General features: G+C 40.2%; 1 protein-coding gene across 2 annotated transcripts in view; it reads right to left on the bottom strand.

Annotated features, from left to right (window-relative positions):
• The window catches only part of MAPK8 (mitogen-activated protein kinase 8), a 29,519-nt gene extending 17,862 nt beyond the window's left edge, over positions 1 to 11,657 (bottom strand). For both annotated transcript variants that reach the window (XR_004842402.1, XM_035897271.1), the window contains exons 1-5: positions 11,497 to 11,657; positions 8,736 to 8,865; positions 7,402 to 7,460; positions 7,133 to 7,271; positions 2,121 to 2,286 (exon numbers count right to left, since the gene is read on the bottom strand). Coding sequence is in view for 1 of the 2 variants with exons in the window: in XM_035897271.1 (XP_035753164.1) it covers positions 2,121 to 2,286; positions 7,133 to 7,271; positions 7,402 to 7,460; positions 8,736 to 8,865; positions 11,497 to 11,618 (616 nt within the window). In the remaining variant the exon portion in view is untranslated. The remainder of the gene's footprint in view (positions 1 to 2,120; positions 2,287 to 7,132; positions 7,272 to 7,401; positions 7,461 to 8,735; positions 8,866 to 11,496) is intronic.
• Positions 11,658 to 13,666: the final 2,009 nt, after the last annotated feature.

Below are 13,666 nucleotides of genomic sequence, written 5' to 3'. Positions count from 1 at the left end.
CAGGGCTCTGAAATGGCATAAAACTGCCAGATGACCCTGTTCAATTAAACTAAATGTTAATGTTAACCATTAGTTAGTTGTCAATTTTCAATATTTATCTCTAAATTAAATAAGTTAACATTTAATTTAACTATGGGTTTAAAGGGCTAAACAAGGCATTGATGCTAAAGGTGGGGATCCCGGACAGCCCAAGGTCACTGCGAGCACATCGTTCATACCCGGCTCCCCCAAGTCTGCAGCCTGCCTCCCTGTTGGGTGGCCCCACAAGGAGGGACTCACTGAGAAGAGCAACAGATGATGTAAACGGCCTTTTAATGACAATGGTACGTATGGAAACGCAGATTGTCTTCTGACTCAGCCAACAGATTAACTTTTACATTCTCCAGAAGTGTCATTCTCAACTCAACGACCATCTACTTGGCTTTGGGGAAGACGTAATAGTTTTTTGTATGCAAGCAAATTTTCATTGATATTCTGCCGCACAACACAATTCACACTTGCTTAAGGAACAGGACTGTCACTAGCATGACAGGGTGCTCTAGAACACAGTCTATTTAATTCTGGTAATAACCTAAGCAACATTTCAGTGGAAAGAATGTTTCCCACTTTTGCAACTCAAAATTACTTAATATTTAAGAGAAAAAACGTAAACTGGGTAAGTCAGAAAACTTGTGACTTCCATTGTATCAATTCTTTCTGTAATGCAACTGCGTGACTCAGAGTACAGCTTTAGGTTCTTTTGTCTAGTGTCTCTTAACTGTAACAATGTAAGTTCTTGGGGGAAAAAAAAAAAGACAAACCTAAATATATGCTTTCTACAAAACTTCAGCAGTTAAAAAAAATAACTTTAAGCTTGCTCCACTCAACCTCTGGCTTCTAAATTACGAGAAAAGTAGCCAACCATGGAGGCCATTTGACTCACCAGAACAGAAATAAAACCCATTGCCTTGCAAAAAAGATCTGTTCTTGGTCCTTTGAGCAGGCTTCTTTCATTGCCAACATGGATAGATGTTATCTTCCTGGCTTTTGTAAACAGCAAGAAAATCAACTCTCTATCATTTGTGCACAACCTGAAGTCACTTGCCGTAATGGGATGCAGTTGCCAGGGAAGTTTGCAGACTATATTAAGAAACCTGAAAAGCTGAGTGAGCCCCAGTTGTGTCAGCAACCCTGACAAGCAAGCCATGCCTCACATCACCTGGGGACAGCTAACAGAGCCTCAAGCACCACGGCATCTCATGGGCCTTACTGGAGGACTCATCAAGAGAGGGCTTAAAGTACCTTCAGCAAACGGTGACCGCGGTGCACTGTGCCTGCCTGAGGGGGAAACACCAAGTGAGCCGAACAGAGCGCAGTGACAGCGGATCAGTGAAATGGCAGCACAACCGGGGCCGCTACAACAGAATTTCAGGAACCGCATGTTACTTTCCTTGGCTTCCTAAAGTATACTAGCTGTTTCATTCAGAAGATGCAATGTACTTGATCGTGTGTTTCCCTCAAACGCTGTATCCTTTCCCTATTTTCTTGTAGAAGACATTGAGAGAAGAAGGGCCACAGAGCGAGTGTAAGGAGGAGGGCAATGTATGCAAGCAGAGGGACAAAGTAAACAAATTTCCTTGGAATTCATCATGGACCTCAAAGAATCTATGATGCTTCATGACAGTACTCCCTGCACTCTTGTCTCAAGTAGTAGCCTTTAAATTCCCTATATCTTGAAAAGCTATATTGAATATAGTTATTTAAACATTGAATTTAGGACACACATTTACTGATGAATTGCAATATACATCCTCATCAGGAATAAAGTCAGATGAAGGTATATCAAGGTACGTACCACGTATTAAGGAAATAATATTTCCAGTTCTTCCTGGATGAAACTCAATCTACCAAGCAAGTTGTTTAAAATTTTAAACAAACAAGGCCCTCAATTTCTTCTCCTATTAAATGCAAACATTTCTAATGGGTTGAGTTGAATAAGCAAATTGGTGTATCCAGAATCTGCATTTTGGTCACAAGGATAATTCATAAAATTTCTACAGGTTGAAAAAACATTAACATGTAAAATGTGGTGCGCCAAACAAAAAATAAAGCTATGCCAAAGAAAGACTATATTTGCTGACCGTTTTCTTTGTATCCCATCCCTAGGATGACCTCTGGTGCTCTGTAGTAACGAGTCACTACATAAGGCGTCATCATAAAACTAGTTCCTGCAGTTCTGGCCAGTCCAAAGTCAAGAATCTTCAAAGTGCAGTCTGACTTTACTACTATATTACTGGGCTTTAAATCCTTTAAAAAGAAACATCATATATGACTGCTAAGACAAGCACAAAGTACTCTGTGGTTCACATTTTAAAAAGATAATACTGCTAACATTAAATCCCACATACACAACTAGGTTATTGCTATAACTGCAGTTTCTTTTCCCCTTGCATTAATTCATGTGCATTCAGCAGACTACAGCCTTAATTCCCTTTTTGTGGTTGTAGATTTATATAGCTATTAAAGAAGGAAAATACAACTGGCGCTACAAGATATGTTAGCAGTGTCTGAAATAAATTGAGGTTAGTAAGAAATGTTAGCTCTGAGGAAAGGTCTAGAAACTGTTCACTGGAACAACGGTTATTACTATGATGCAGAACACAAGTAACATGACAGCTGCTTAAATCATTTGATGCAATAATCATCTTGATACAAGAATTATTAAAATTATAACACAAATGTAAAAAGTAAATGGTCTCTTTGCTAGCTGAGGCTGCACTACCTCTTTTGAACCAATGCAGAAGTTTCTCTGAACAGGAAGGAAATCACAGATTTTGTTTCCCATTTAGGATTTGGTTTGATACTAATTTTGGTGACCAAACCTAAAAGGGGACCATTGAAAAACTGCCAGAAATTAACACGATCATTAAATTAGAGTGGAAAATGCCCTGATACAGCTTCTGATCATCTTCGTTAGACACTTGGTAAGTGTATTCACCTGAGCCCTGGAACCACATTGACAACAGTGGCTTTACAACATCTCTTTATATGTACACTACACAGGCGTACTCGGTCGTTATCTCAGGAGGATCTTACACACATCTGAATGTCACAAAGCAACAGAGTAACTTCAGAATAAGTTTGCCATCATAAAATCATTCATAGCACAGCGGCTGAGAGAGATAAGGCTTGGAACCTTTCTGCCTACACTCTACTAAGATTAATGAGAGAAAAACCCGAGACGTGGCAGAGGACTCCAGCATTTGAGCTGCAGGCATTTGATAAGTAGCTCTATCTTTCACTGTTTCATAGAGACTTAAAAGTGGCTATCTGCAAGATATATGTAGTTTTCATTTGTACTTGTATGGCTTTCAGCAAACTCCTCGGAAAGCTAAGAAAGCTGCAGTAAAGACAGCGAGGAAACCAGAAAAAAAGAGTTCCAGAACAATAGAATTTTAATGGATTAATTAAAAGTCTTGCATACTTACATATTCACGCATGCACTTCCAAATCATGCACACAAAGACCCTGCAGACAACTTTGGCTTAAAAGGTTCTCAAAAGCCACGAATGAATTCAAGTATTATAAGGCATTCCAGCTATTTAATATGCATGTTTCAGATTCTGCTACAATCCTGTTTATTATCAGCTTTATTTTTGCACACTCTATTATTTGGAGGATGTTCACTGCAGAATCCCAGGTGAATGCTTGTAGTATTAACTATCCTCATCCTCCCCACAGCTGCAGGATTAACGCTGAAACGGCCAAGAGGTCTTCCCTTTGCAAGCAAAAAATCATTATGAGGACAAAAAGCAAAAGCTTACGGAGTACTGTCCATCCTTAATTTCTGAACATTGTATAGTTGTCATGAAGCCTAGGAACATGTTGTAATTTGGAATACAGAACTGTCCTTCAAAATGATGGAGGCAAGAGTTGATTTACACTGCAGGCAAATTCATGCAGAACCAATACCTCTTATGTTTTAAATAAACAGGGACTCGTAAGCTCCTATAAGAGTGATCAAGTTAGTTACACTGGATAAACATATCCAGAACCTACAGCAGAAGATATCTCACCTAACCTTAAAAATGTAAAATGTCAGTGCCTAAAAATAAGAGATTACTCATGGCAGTCTCCCCATTAACCAGACAGGGAGAGGGGGGCATCTCTGGATGGTAACTATGGGCCTTTCCCTTTATAAAGAAAGATTTGAGTGAAGGGCTTCCATAATTAGGCACTTCTGCTAAGTGCTCAAAATCAGGCAGAATGCAATGGTTCAGGGCCTCCATGCAAGACTAATGAGCCACTTTGTGTCCTTCAGCAAGTCAGTGAGGCACAACTCTGCAACGCTGATCACTCATCCTCCTCAGACTGCGAAATATAAATGAACGTGTACTTCTACACTTGCTGGAAACTCCATCTCTGCAAAATGTTTTGAACGCAGTACTGTTCAATTGCCAACATCTGCTAAAGCCATTGTAAAGCTATAGTCAAGTCTTTACCAAGATCAAATCTTTATCCACTGCTGTGGCAGCTGGGAACGTCCCCTACAACTTCTGGGTGAAATTGTCTGAAACTCTTTGTGTTTGATCTCTGTCGTGTTCTGTGCCTCTAGTTTGCTATGAAAAAACCCACTTATTTCTATGGCAGGTAACACCCAGTGCTACAGGCACATATACAAGTTGTTGCAATTTCAGTCATTCAGGAAGTTCTGAAAAAGTTACTGAGATGCTGAGATTACTGCAGCTGTATTAGAAGCTGAAGAACCCACATAAAAACCATGTGAAACTACCAACACAAAAAAACGCTTAAAGCTTTAGAGGACTCTGAAGCAGCACACTAGATTCGTAGCTGGAATGCTCCATGGGCAGCCAAAGCAGCACAGACTATGTGTAAGAAGTAACTACTTTCAACAAAGTAATTAGCTTCAGGCATTAAGGACAGTGGTGCTGAAAGCCCAGCAGAGTGGTATAAAGAGTCACTATTGCAGCCACAGGGTCCATAGGAAATATGTCCCACTTCAAGCACAGCCTCCTTACCTTCTGAGGTTTTGTTTAACTTGTTCCACAGGGAAACAGGATTTCGATACTTTACACCTTGAAGTATAAAGGCATTATGCACACAGTAGGTAGGTAATGCAAACATTTTGCCTGAACATAATCTAACGAAGTCTGAGAAGAAGCTGTCAGCTGAAAATCCACCGGGAAGACACGCGAGTGAAATGTATCTGCCCATGTCCTTCAAAAGCATTCATGCATACATATGTTACCATTTACATAGCAATTGTATCTATAGTCTTGTTAGAATACGTTATCCCTGTTCTTCATGTTACCGCACCACACAAAGTATTTCAAAGACTTCACCCATGTTTCCAGAGGCAGGAATTCTATCCTAGAAGCTGTCTTTAATCCTGCCCAACAACTACCTGAGTAGTTACTTCTTTTCTATAAATGTATGAACGTTTACATTTATCCATGACTTCTATGGGCTCAGTGGTTTAATGTCTGCTTTACAGGAGTGCAAACCGCCCTTGAAGCAAGCAAAGTTTGAGAAGCTCCCTCCAGCCTGCGCTAAGATCCACAGAATGAGACGTTCTTATGTTACCTGCTCTAGCACGTCCATACAATATGCAGTTTTCCAAAAATAAAAAAGATGTAGGAAAACCCACAGCATTAAACTCGCATACCTAAGTACTGAAGAGACCAGCAAATGTGAATCTGCGTACAAAACCATTATTTCAATCCCGCCAGGCACATGCATTAGGACACAAAGGGCTGCATGATGTCAGTCATACGCAAGATAGTACCACAACTGTGGTAAGTGAAGTATCCTAGTTCTGTCTGGCATTCCCAGAGTAATGCCAAGAAGCCCACTGCCCTGTCTCAATGCCCACGTGCAGACCAAGAAGCACAGGGTGCAATGCCTGGTTGCCTACCTTCCCTTGCCCACCTCTTCCAAACACAGCAGTTCAGGGCAGATTGCACACGAGGAGGAAGCCTTCAACTTTCCCTCCCTGAGCTCCTCACTGAAATGAGGCAGCTGATGAGTTCTAGAACTAGCTGAGCAACACGACGCAGTGTTTGGCCACTTAAACCATATTCTCTATTCAAACAATTGTCCCAGTTCCCTTGAGGGAAAACCAGCACACTGAACAGGAGCGTCACACTGCCAGGGCCAGCCTGTGGCACATTCAATGCCCCAGTCGCAAAGAAGTGGACCGCTGAACTGGGCGAGCATCGGAACATTGCAATTCCTGTGGCAGCACTCAGAATTGCCATTCGTGATTTACTTTGCTGGGTACATCATCTGTGAGGAAGACTATGCAGTAATGACTGAAAGTATCACAGATGAGTAAGTTTAATTACATCTTCTGCATCATTTCAGAAACCAAAACTTTTCAAACTCTCTTAAAAAATTACAATCAAAAATGTAGAACTATAGAAATACAAGCTTAGATTTTCCCAAAATAGCAGAGATTGTATTTGAAAAATTATAACTAGACAATCTCAAGAAATCTCTACACTACATACAAATATATATGAGATGTTCAACTTGAACAGGCAACCTTAAATTCAGAATTTTTTGACTGGATTGCAACAAATACATGCCATTTAAAAAGCAGTAGTCAGTTGTTGCCTGCGGGCAGTCTGAGTGAATGCTTTGTGACACACAGGCGTATGAAAGTTCCACTTACAGGTCTTTATCACCATCTGTTTCTCTGGAGACTTCAGATATTTATTCATTACCCTGCTAGTAAAAGAGCAGAAATAAAATGGGCAGTTCTTTCAAAAGATGGGATTTCAGGTTTGGTTACCAAAACAATAAAGGCAGAGACACTTTGAGATATTCTTTCCTGCCATGACTAATAAAATAGAACACTATACAGAATTAGAGGAGGTAATGCAACTCACCGCACAAATCTTTATTTGCTCTGTGCAGATTATTATCAAATCATTCAAACATTCAAAAGGTTCATTCTAGAATTACAGTGGAAAAAGGTAAGTGTGATGATTTCCTTTCAGCTTTCTCTCTCTGCCTATGAGACAGGCTATGGATCACCCTTTGTGTTCTCATTCCTGATTTTTTTCTGTCTTATAAATACTCAAGGCAAAACCGGGTGCAAAGCAAAATACACACAGTTAAGTTCACTTACCCTATGTATAATACCAGCTGAATGAAGATGTTTGATACCACACAGCATTTGATAAAGAAGATAGGACATCCGTTCATGGTCCAGCTCCATCTGAATCACTTGGCAGAGATTTGCATCCATGAGCTCCATCACTATGTAGCTTGTGACGCAAGAAAAAAAAAAAAAAAAGTCAGATAATACTGCCATTTTATTGTATTCTTTCCCTTGTTCATCTTTCTGCGTGAATATTTTTAAAATTAATTCTCAGCTTCAGTTCAAATCAGACTTACACGTCTTGAAATTCTTCCAGGGATTTCTGTGGTGTGAACACATTCAGTAGGCCGATTATCTGTAGGAAGGGGGAGAGGAAGTATAATCGCACCACAGCAAAATTGCAAGGTCAACATTTCAAAACTGATACCAAATATTCTGATGCAAATCTCCTGGTATACATTGAAGCTCAAGATGCTCAGCGGCTCAACCAGGCCTAACATGCTGTAATAGATGCTAATGATTTTAGGAGGATTATTTTTCCTCCACAAATCACATAATCTAGAAACACTCTGTGTGCATTAACAAGATGATATTCAAAGCTTAAAACCTAAGGAAGTTAGTCAATCTTCCCCTGCTTCCTACTTCCAGTTTGAAGAGAGCTGTTAAGATTTTTATTGCATACAAGGAAAAACAGAATTAAAAACTGACAAAGACTACCTAAGAGATACCACTTTGCCATTGACAGAGGTGAAGCAGCAAGCCCACCCAAAGAGAAAAAAGGATTTGTGGAGATGCTTTAGGATATTTCCCAGTTGCTAAGAATGGATAGGATGTGCACAAACAGGTCAAGCTACTACTCATCAAGAGTCAGGCAGGCTTGCAATAGTTTATCATCATACAAATTATGCTATTAGGGAAAACATCCTTCAGAGAATCCACCAATAAACCAACTCTGCTTTAGAAAAAACCCCGAATTTTCTCAAGAAGCTAAAAGACAGAATAAGTCTTCTATGACTCTCTCCATCCCCAGCAGCCAGGTGGAATCTTATCTTGCTAAAGGAAGATTAAGAGGGAAGGTGAGTAAGACAGCACACAGCCATCTCTGAAGGAAGAAAATGTCCAATGCCACCCCTCTGTTGTCCAACTTGGATAAATTTATCACTTATTCTCTCCCCATTTCTGTGATCTTGTCTATTCCAGATCTTCTTAAGGATCAGACAGTTCCTGCCGTGACAACACAAGATTCCCAACACATTCATGCACCAGGAAAAAATTAAAAAAACTATTACAGCCTTTTTTCCTCCTATTTGCCTAGCAGAAGCAACAGAAACTAGGGTGTACTTACCACTCACAGTATTCTTACTTGCCAGCTGCCTGTAAAATGTAGGACTGTGATACTGACTCCCTTCCTGAGTTTGAAGGGGGTATTTAAAGATTGGGCAAGTATTAAAACTTGCAAGTAATAGCTCTTCTGAAAGATCCTGCTGCACTTATCATGGAGACACAGCCATGCAATGAAAACCTCTGTAATGTACGGAGGATGTCATCCTCTGAAGTCACTTTTAAGACTTTTACAAAGAATGGCCTTCTAGTTAATTCTTTAACATTTAAAGCAGGACACCGCACTTACATTTTTGTGATTAACACATTTCATAAGAACAAGCTCTCTGTAGGCTCTTTTAGCGTGGGTTTGGTTCTGAAATGGTCGGCTTAGCTTCTTGATTGCAACATTTCGTTCAAGGATGGCATCATAAGCTGCACTGTAATTAAAAATAGCATTATTACATCTCAGTGTCAAAGTCCTTTAAGCTGTGGCAGTTGCCACCTTTTTCAGATACCCTGCATCATGTCTGCAGATAAACCAAATCTCCTGTATTATTCAGCTTTAGGGAGTGTAATAGCAAAGTGCTCTTATATGCCAAGCGATTCAACATCTAGAAATATTTCCCAGCTTCACAGTACTAACACATGACAATCTCTATCAAAAAAAAGCAGAATCTGTGCTTCCTAAAATATCTTACTGAAGATATTGAGCTCTTGCCACTCATCGGCACTGAAGAACAGACCACCTAAAAAGATCCAAAACACTTCTAACATAAAAAGCACATCAATTTGATGTAAAATGTTCACACTGAAAGGAAGGGAGAGGGAGAGAGGAAAAGCAGGTTATAGAAATGTCCCATGCTTTCACTTGTGCAGTTGCTTAATATCCTCAGGACACTAAGAGCATCGATGCCGAAACAAAAAAAAAATGTTGAGAAAGCCTTAACATCTTGATGTTACTGGCTTTTACTTGGTAAAAAGGCAGAATAACATTTTGTTTGCAGACTAATGCCAAGCTTGTCAGATGTTTCAGTGACATGGGCTGTTTAACTGATGAAGACTGTTATGGGGGTCAACTCCCGTAAGTATCACATTTCCATGACAGGAAGACACGGATTTTGTTTCCTGTAAGGGGTAATACAACAGCTGACGATTGTGCAGACTCAGGAAATATTTATCAGCTATTAAAAAAGCCTCAGCGGGGAAAACACTGTTTTCTTGTCTCTTATCAAGGATGGTACTCAAACCTAATGAAGAACATCTGCCAGTAAACGGTCAACATCTACTAAATCCAACCAGCTACTTTAAGAAGCATGTTGTCTATATAGTATGTAGGCTTTAATGACTTTTTTTTTTTACATCATCAAAACCTCTAGTCGCTACTGAAGAAAGAAAAAAATGGGGACAACATATACTGGTAACTCTCTTTGGTTTACATTTTCTACTATCTGGAATTTCCCCCACCTACCCCCAAGATAAGGAAGGGCTTACAAAAGAGTGGCAAAGAGGTGGCCAGGAAAGGTTGCCAACATGGGACTCCGGTACCATATTTAAACTTCTGCATCCCCAGTACCTACCAGTAGCCTTAGAGTCTGTTCCAGTATTAGATATGGTTGAGCCTTTAGGCCATCTGCTTGATATTCTTCCAAATCAAGTTGGATCAGTTTATAAAAACAAAACAAAAAACCCCAACTCAAATCACAAGAATTAAACCCTAGCTCCTCTAGACATGGGGAAGACTTAACCACAAGAGCTCTCCAGTCGTCAGGGTAATCAGAGTGGTTTAATTAAAAAGGCTCCAGTTACCACTAGCAGCAATTACAGCACGACACTGGAGTAACTCCACGGTCAGGTTTTAGACCTCAGCTCGGGGAGGGGCAGTAAATTTGGAAAACAGGCAGTAGGTAATGTATGACTGGGAATCACAAGGACAGTGGTAAGATCTAAAGCTTTCGCGGGCATTTCTGCTTTTGCAGGCATTTCTGTAGCAACTAAACAGACTGTAGTCGAACAACTGCCTATGTCCTCATTATATGAACGCACACACAAACAAAATTCAGATCAGTGTTTCTGCTGCTGCTACTTACAGACCAAATAATCTCAATGCCAGAAGTTACCAATTCAAAACTGGCATTCAGGTTTTCATTTGCACTAAGCACACTATTTTATTATTGACCCAGTTAAAACACAAACACGAATTAAAAACACACCCGTACCACACATTTTCTAAACACTGATCAAGACAAGATCAAGGCAGTAAAGAGGTCACAGGGAGAAGTGTTTGAGAAGATTATGCTTTTCCCTACCGTTCTCTTCCTTGATATATTTTTCTGTCCCTGGTTAGCATCTTAAGAGTTACAATAAATTCTACAGTCTGCAAGTTCCTGTGCTATCTACATCCTTCTCTTGAACATTTAAAAAACCCCTGAGAAGCTTAAACCCACATTTACCTTTGGGGTAATGTCACTGAACAAGAAACAGTGCCTAGAAGCAGCTAGTTGTCACCAATCTTACAGCAATCGGACGCTCTTCAGTCCACCCAGCAGAACTCTTATTTGGTCAAGTCATACTTTCCTAAACTGCATCAGGTATTTTACATGTTGCAATGACAGGCAGCATCTCAAATGCTCACTAACTGGTATCGAGGACTAGTTAGATTATGAAACTAAGTGAAACAGACCCCTAACAAACCATTTCAAGAAGTAAAAGCATTTGCAAGCATCAGCTATTATACAGAGAGTATTTCTGGCTTCTGTTTCACTATAAGCAGCATGGTTTAGGATTAGGATTAGTTTCTTTATCCAGGTTTTCCCCCCCCCCATTAATTTATGGGACTCAGCACAGCTGGCTGAATTTACACAGAAGGGCATCGGTTCGGAAGCAGGAAAGGACATAGGTCAAAAAGCAAGAGCAGCAGCCCCTGCTGAGGGAGAACGACTAACTATGACTATTGCCATTTTGCACATAAAGGGTAGTTCTCCGCACTCCCATTCAGTAACACACAACAGTTAAAGGACACATCTATCAAGGGAACCTAAAAGGAGACTTAAATTTTAAAGAAGCCTTACCATACTATCCCTTGTGCTCCCGATCCTATTGGTTTTAAGTTTTGATACCGTTTCAATACAGTGAAAGTAGAGTCTCCAATTTCAACACTGTAGAAATTGTTGTCACGCTTGCTTCTGCTCATGACGGCAACTTAGTTAGATCGCTTCATCCAAATTTTGCTCTGGTCTGTAGAGAAACAAAAATTGAAAAACTAAGATTTTACAACTGTATGTAATCTGACAAAAAGCAGAAGTCTTTATAAGATGCAGAAGACATTTCCCAAGTAAACCATATATGTAAATGTATGTTCCTTTTAACATCTGCAGGAATGAGATGGCATGTGTCTGAAATGGTTTATTTTTAGTAATGTTCCTAAAATAGGATTCTAGAAGGGCAAAAATAATAGAAAACCAGAAGTGAATGGTTGGTAGCAAAAATCTTAGACGACAACGAACAGAAGGGCAAAAGGCAGAAAGCTCCAGGTCATCCACAGAGCTCCAGGGGCGCTGCCCTTCCTTCGCACAGGCACATGCAGCAGGTGAGGCGCGTTTGGACCAGACACTGCAGAGGTCCCTTCAACATAAACTGCTACGTGACTCTCTAAATACAAGAGTGACAAAAAACCCCCATCCACAAGTCTTCCAGAAATTGTAATCATCAAAATACTCTTGGTCACAACTGCCAGGAATACCTGTCACTGATGCGGAAATACATACAGTCAGTCGAGGCCAGAAAAGGAAAACGGGCCTTGTCAGAGGTCCTGCATACCAGCTGCTAGGAATAAAAGGAATAATCAGGGAAAAGGGGAACAAGAGAAGGAAAAAGGATGTATAGTCCACCAAACCCCCCTGTATTAAAAAAAGAAAGGCAACATCTCAATGCACAAGTCCACAGGAGAAAAAAAATAAAACTGCACGGTAGCTTTTACTGAGAAAAAAACTATTGAGTTTATCCACTAAAACTGTGTTAAGATATAGTGACATGGAACAACGTAGGATTAGCCAGAACAGCTTAGTAGATAGGGCTCTGCTGTTTGGTATCAGCATCGAGATAAGGAAAGTTTTAATACTTCACTTCGGATTCTTTGGAAACAAATGCAGGAAGGACTGCTCCTCTCCATCCAAGGTTTATAGATGAATGTTGATGCCTTCCCATCTAAAGGTCAATATTTTGAATAGCCAAATCCAAGTGTTTAACTGAATCTTCTTTCAATTTGGTAAACTCCACAGGATCAAAGGGTGAAACAAACCAAGTATACTTTAAGAAAAGGACTGTGAGAAACAACAATTTCTTAGAAAAGAATTCCTTTATATTAAAAGACTTTATATGTATACCATACACAGCATTATTACCAAGCAAATTTTATAGCCTTAAAGCTTTGTCATTTGCTACATGTTCAATACTGTAAAATGTGCTTGGCAGTATGTACTGGGAAACTTGTCTTTATTAACCATTTTATAATTAATAATAGTATTTTAGCATATAGCAGCATGTAAAATAAATCCTTGCTTATTTTTACTACAGAAAAGAAAAAAAGAATTTTGTGTGTAATCTTTCTGTAATAAAACTTTCACTCCTTTCTGATTATATCAGCTTTGCAGTCAGCTAGGTACTGCCTATAGCCAATTAGTCTAATCCTCTCTGCTTCACAGAGAAGTAAAAAAAACCCCAAACCACACAAACATTTGTACACTAAGTCTAAGCTTCGTAATTGAAAAGTCCACATTCTGGACTATTACAGTAGCTATGCCGATCCTTAATTAAAAAAAAAAAAAAAAAAATCAAGTTTGTGACAAGGTTTGGCACGTAAATTCCCTCTCTCACTTTAGCCAGCGTTGGTACCGTCCATAGGGGAGGTGACCAGGAAGCGTTGCACTCGCCAGGTCCATCCTCTGTCCGCTGCAGGCATCTCCCAGAGCAAAGCTGCCAGGGAAGATGTGGAATCGACTTGCTGGCCAGAGAGAGGGAAAGCACGAAGGACAGTTTTGCCTGTACATGGTGCCAAAGTATTTGGCCGACAGACAGCTTCGGCCAGGGCTGCAACACGCAGGAGGCCAGCCCAGCGCCAGCCCACAGCCCCACTCGCCCTAGGCTGAGTCTCCCCTTCTTCAACAACCTTTGGTTTTGGCACTTGCACTCTCTGCCGTGCATGAGGGACAGAAAGCTCACCTCTCTGAGAGCTGTGTCCTC

Source organism: Egretta garzetta, unplaced genomic scaffold, assembly GCF_000687185.1.
Source record: "Egretta garzetta isolate BGI_Z169 unplaced genomic scaffold, ASM68718v1 scaffold56, whole genome shotgun sequence".
In the NCBI taxonomy this organism is placed as follows: Eukaryota; Metazoa; Chordata; class Aves; order Pelecaniformes; family Ardeidae; genus Egretta; species Egretta garzetta.
Note: the sequence above shows the minus strand (reverse complement) of the source record. Positions and strands in the feature narration are given on the sequence as shown.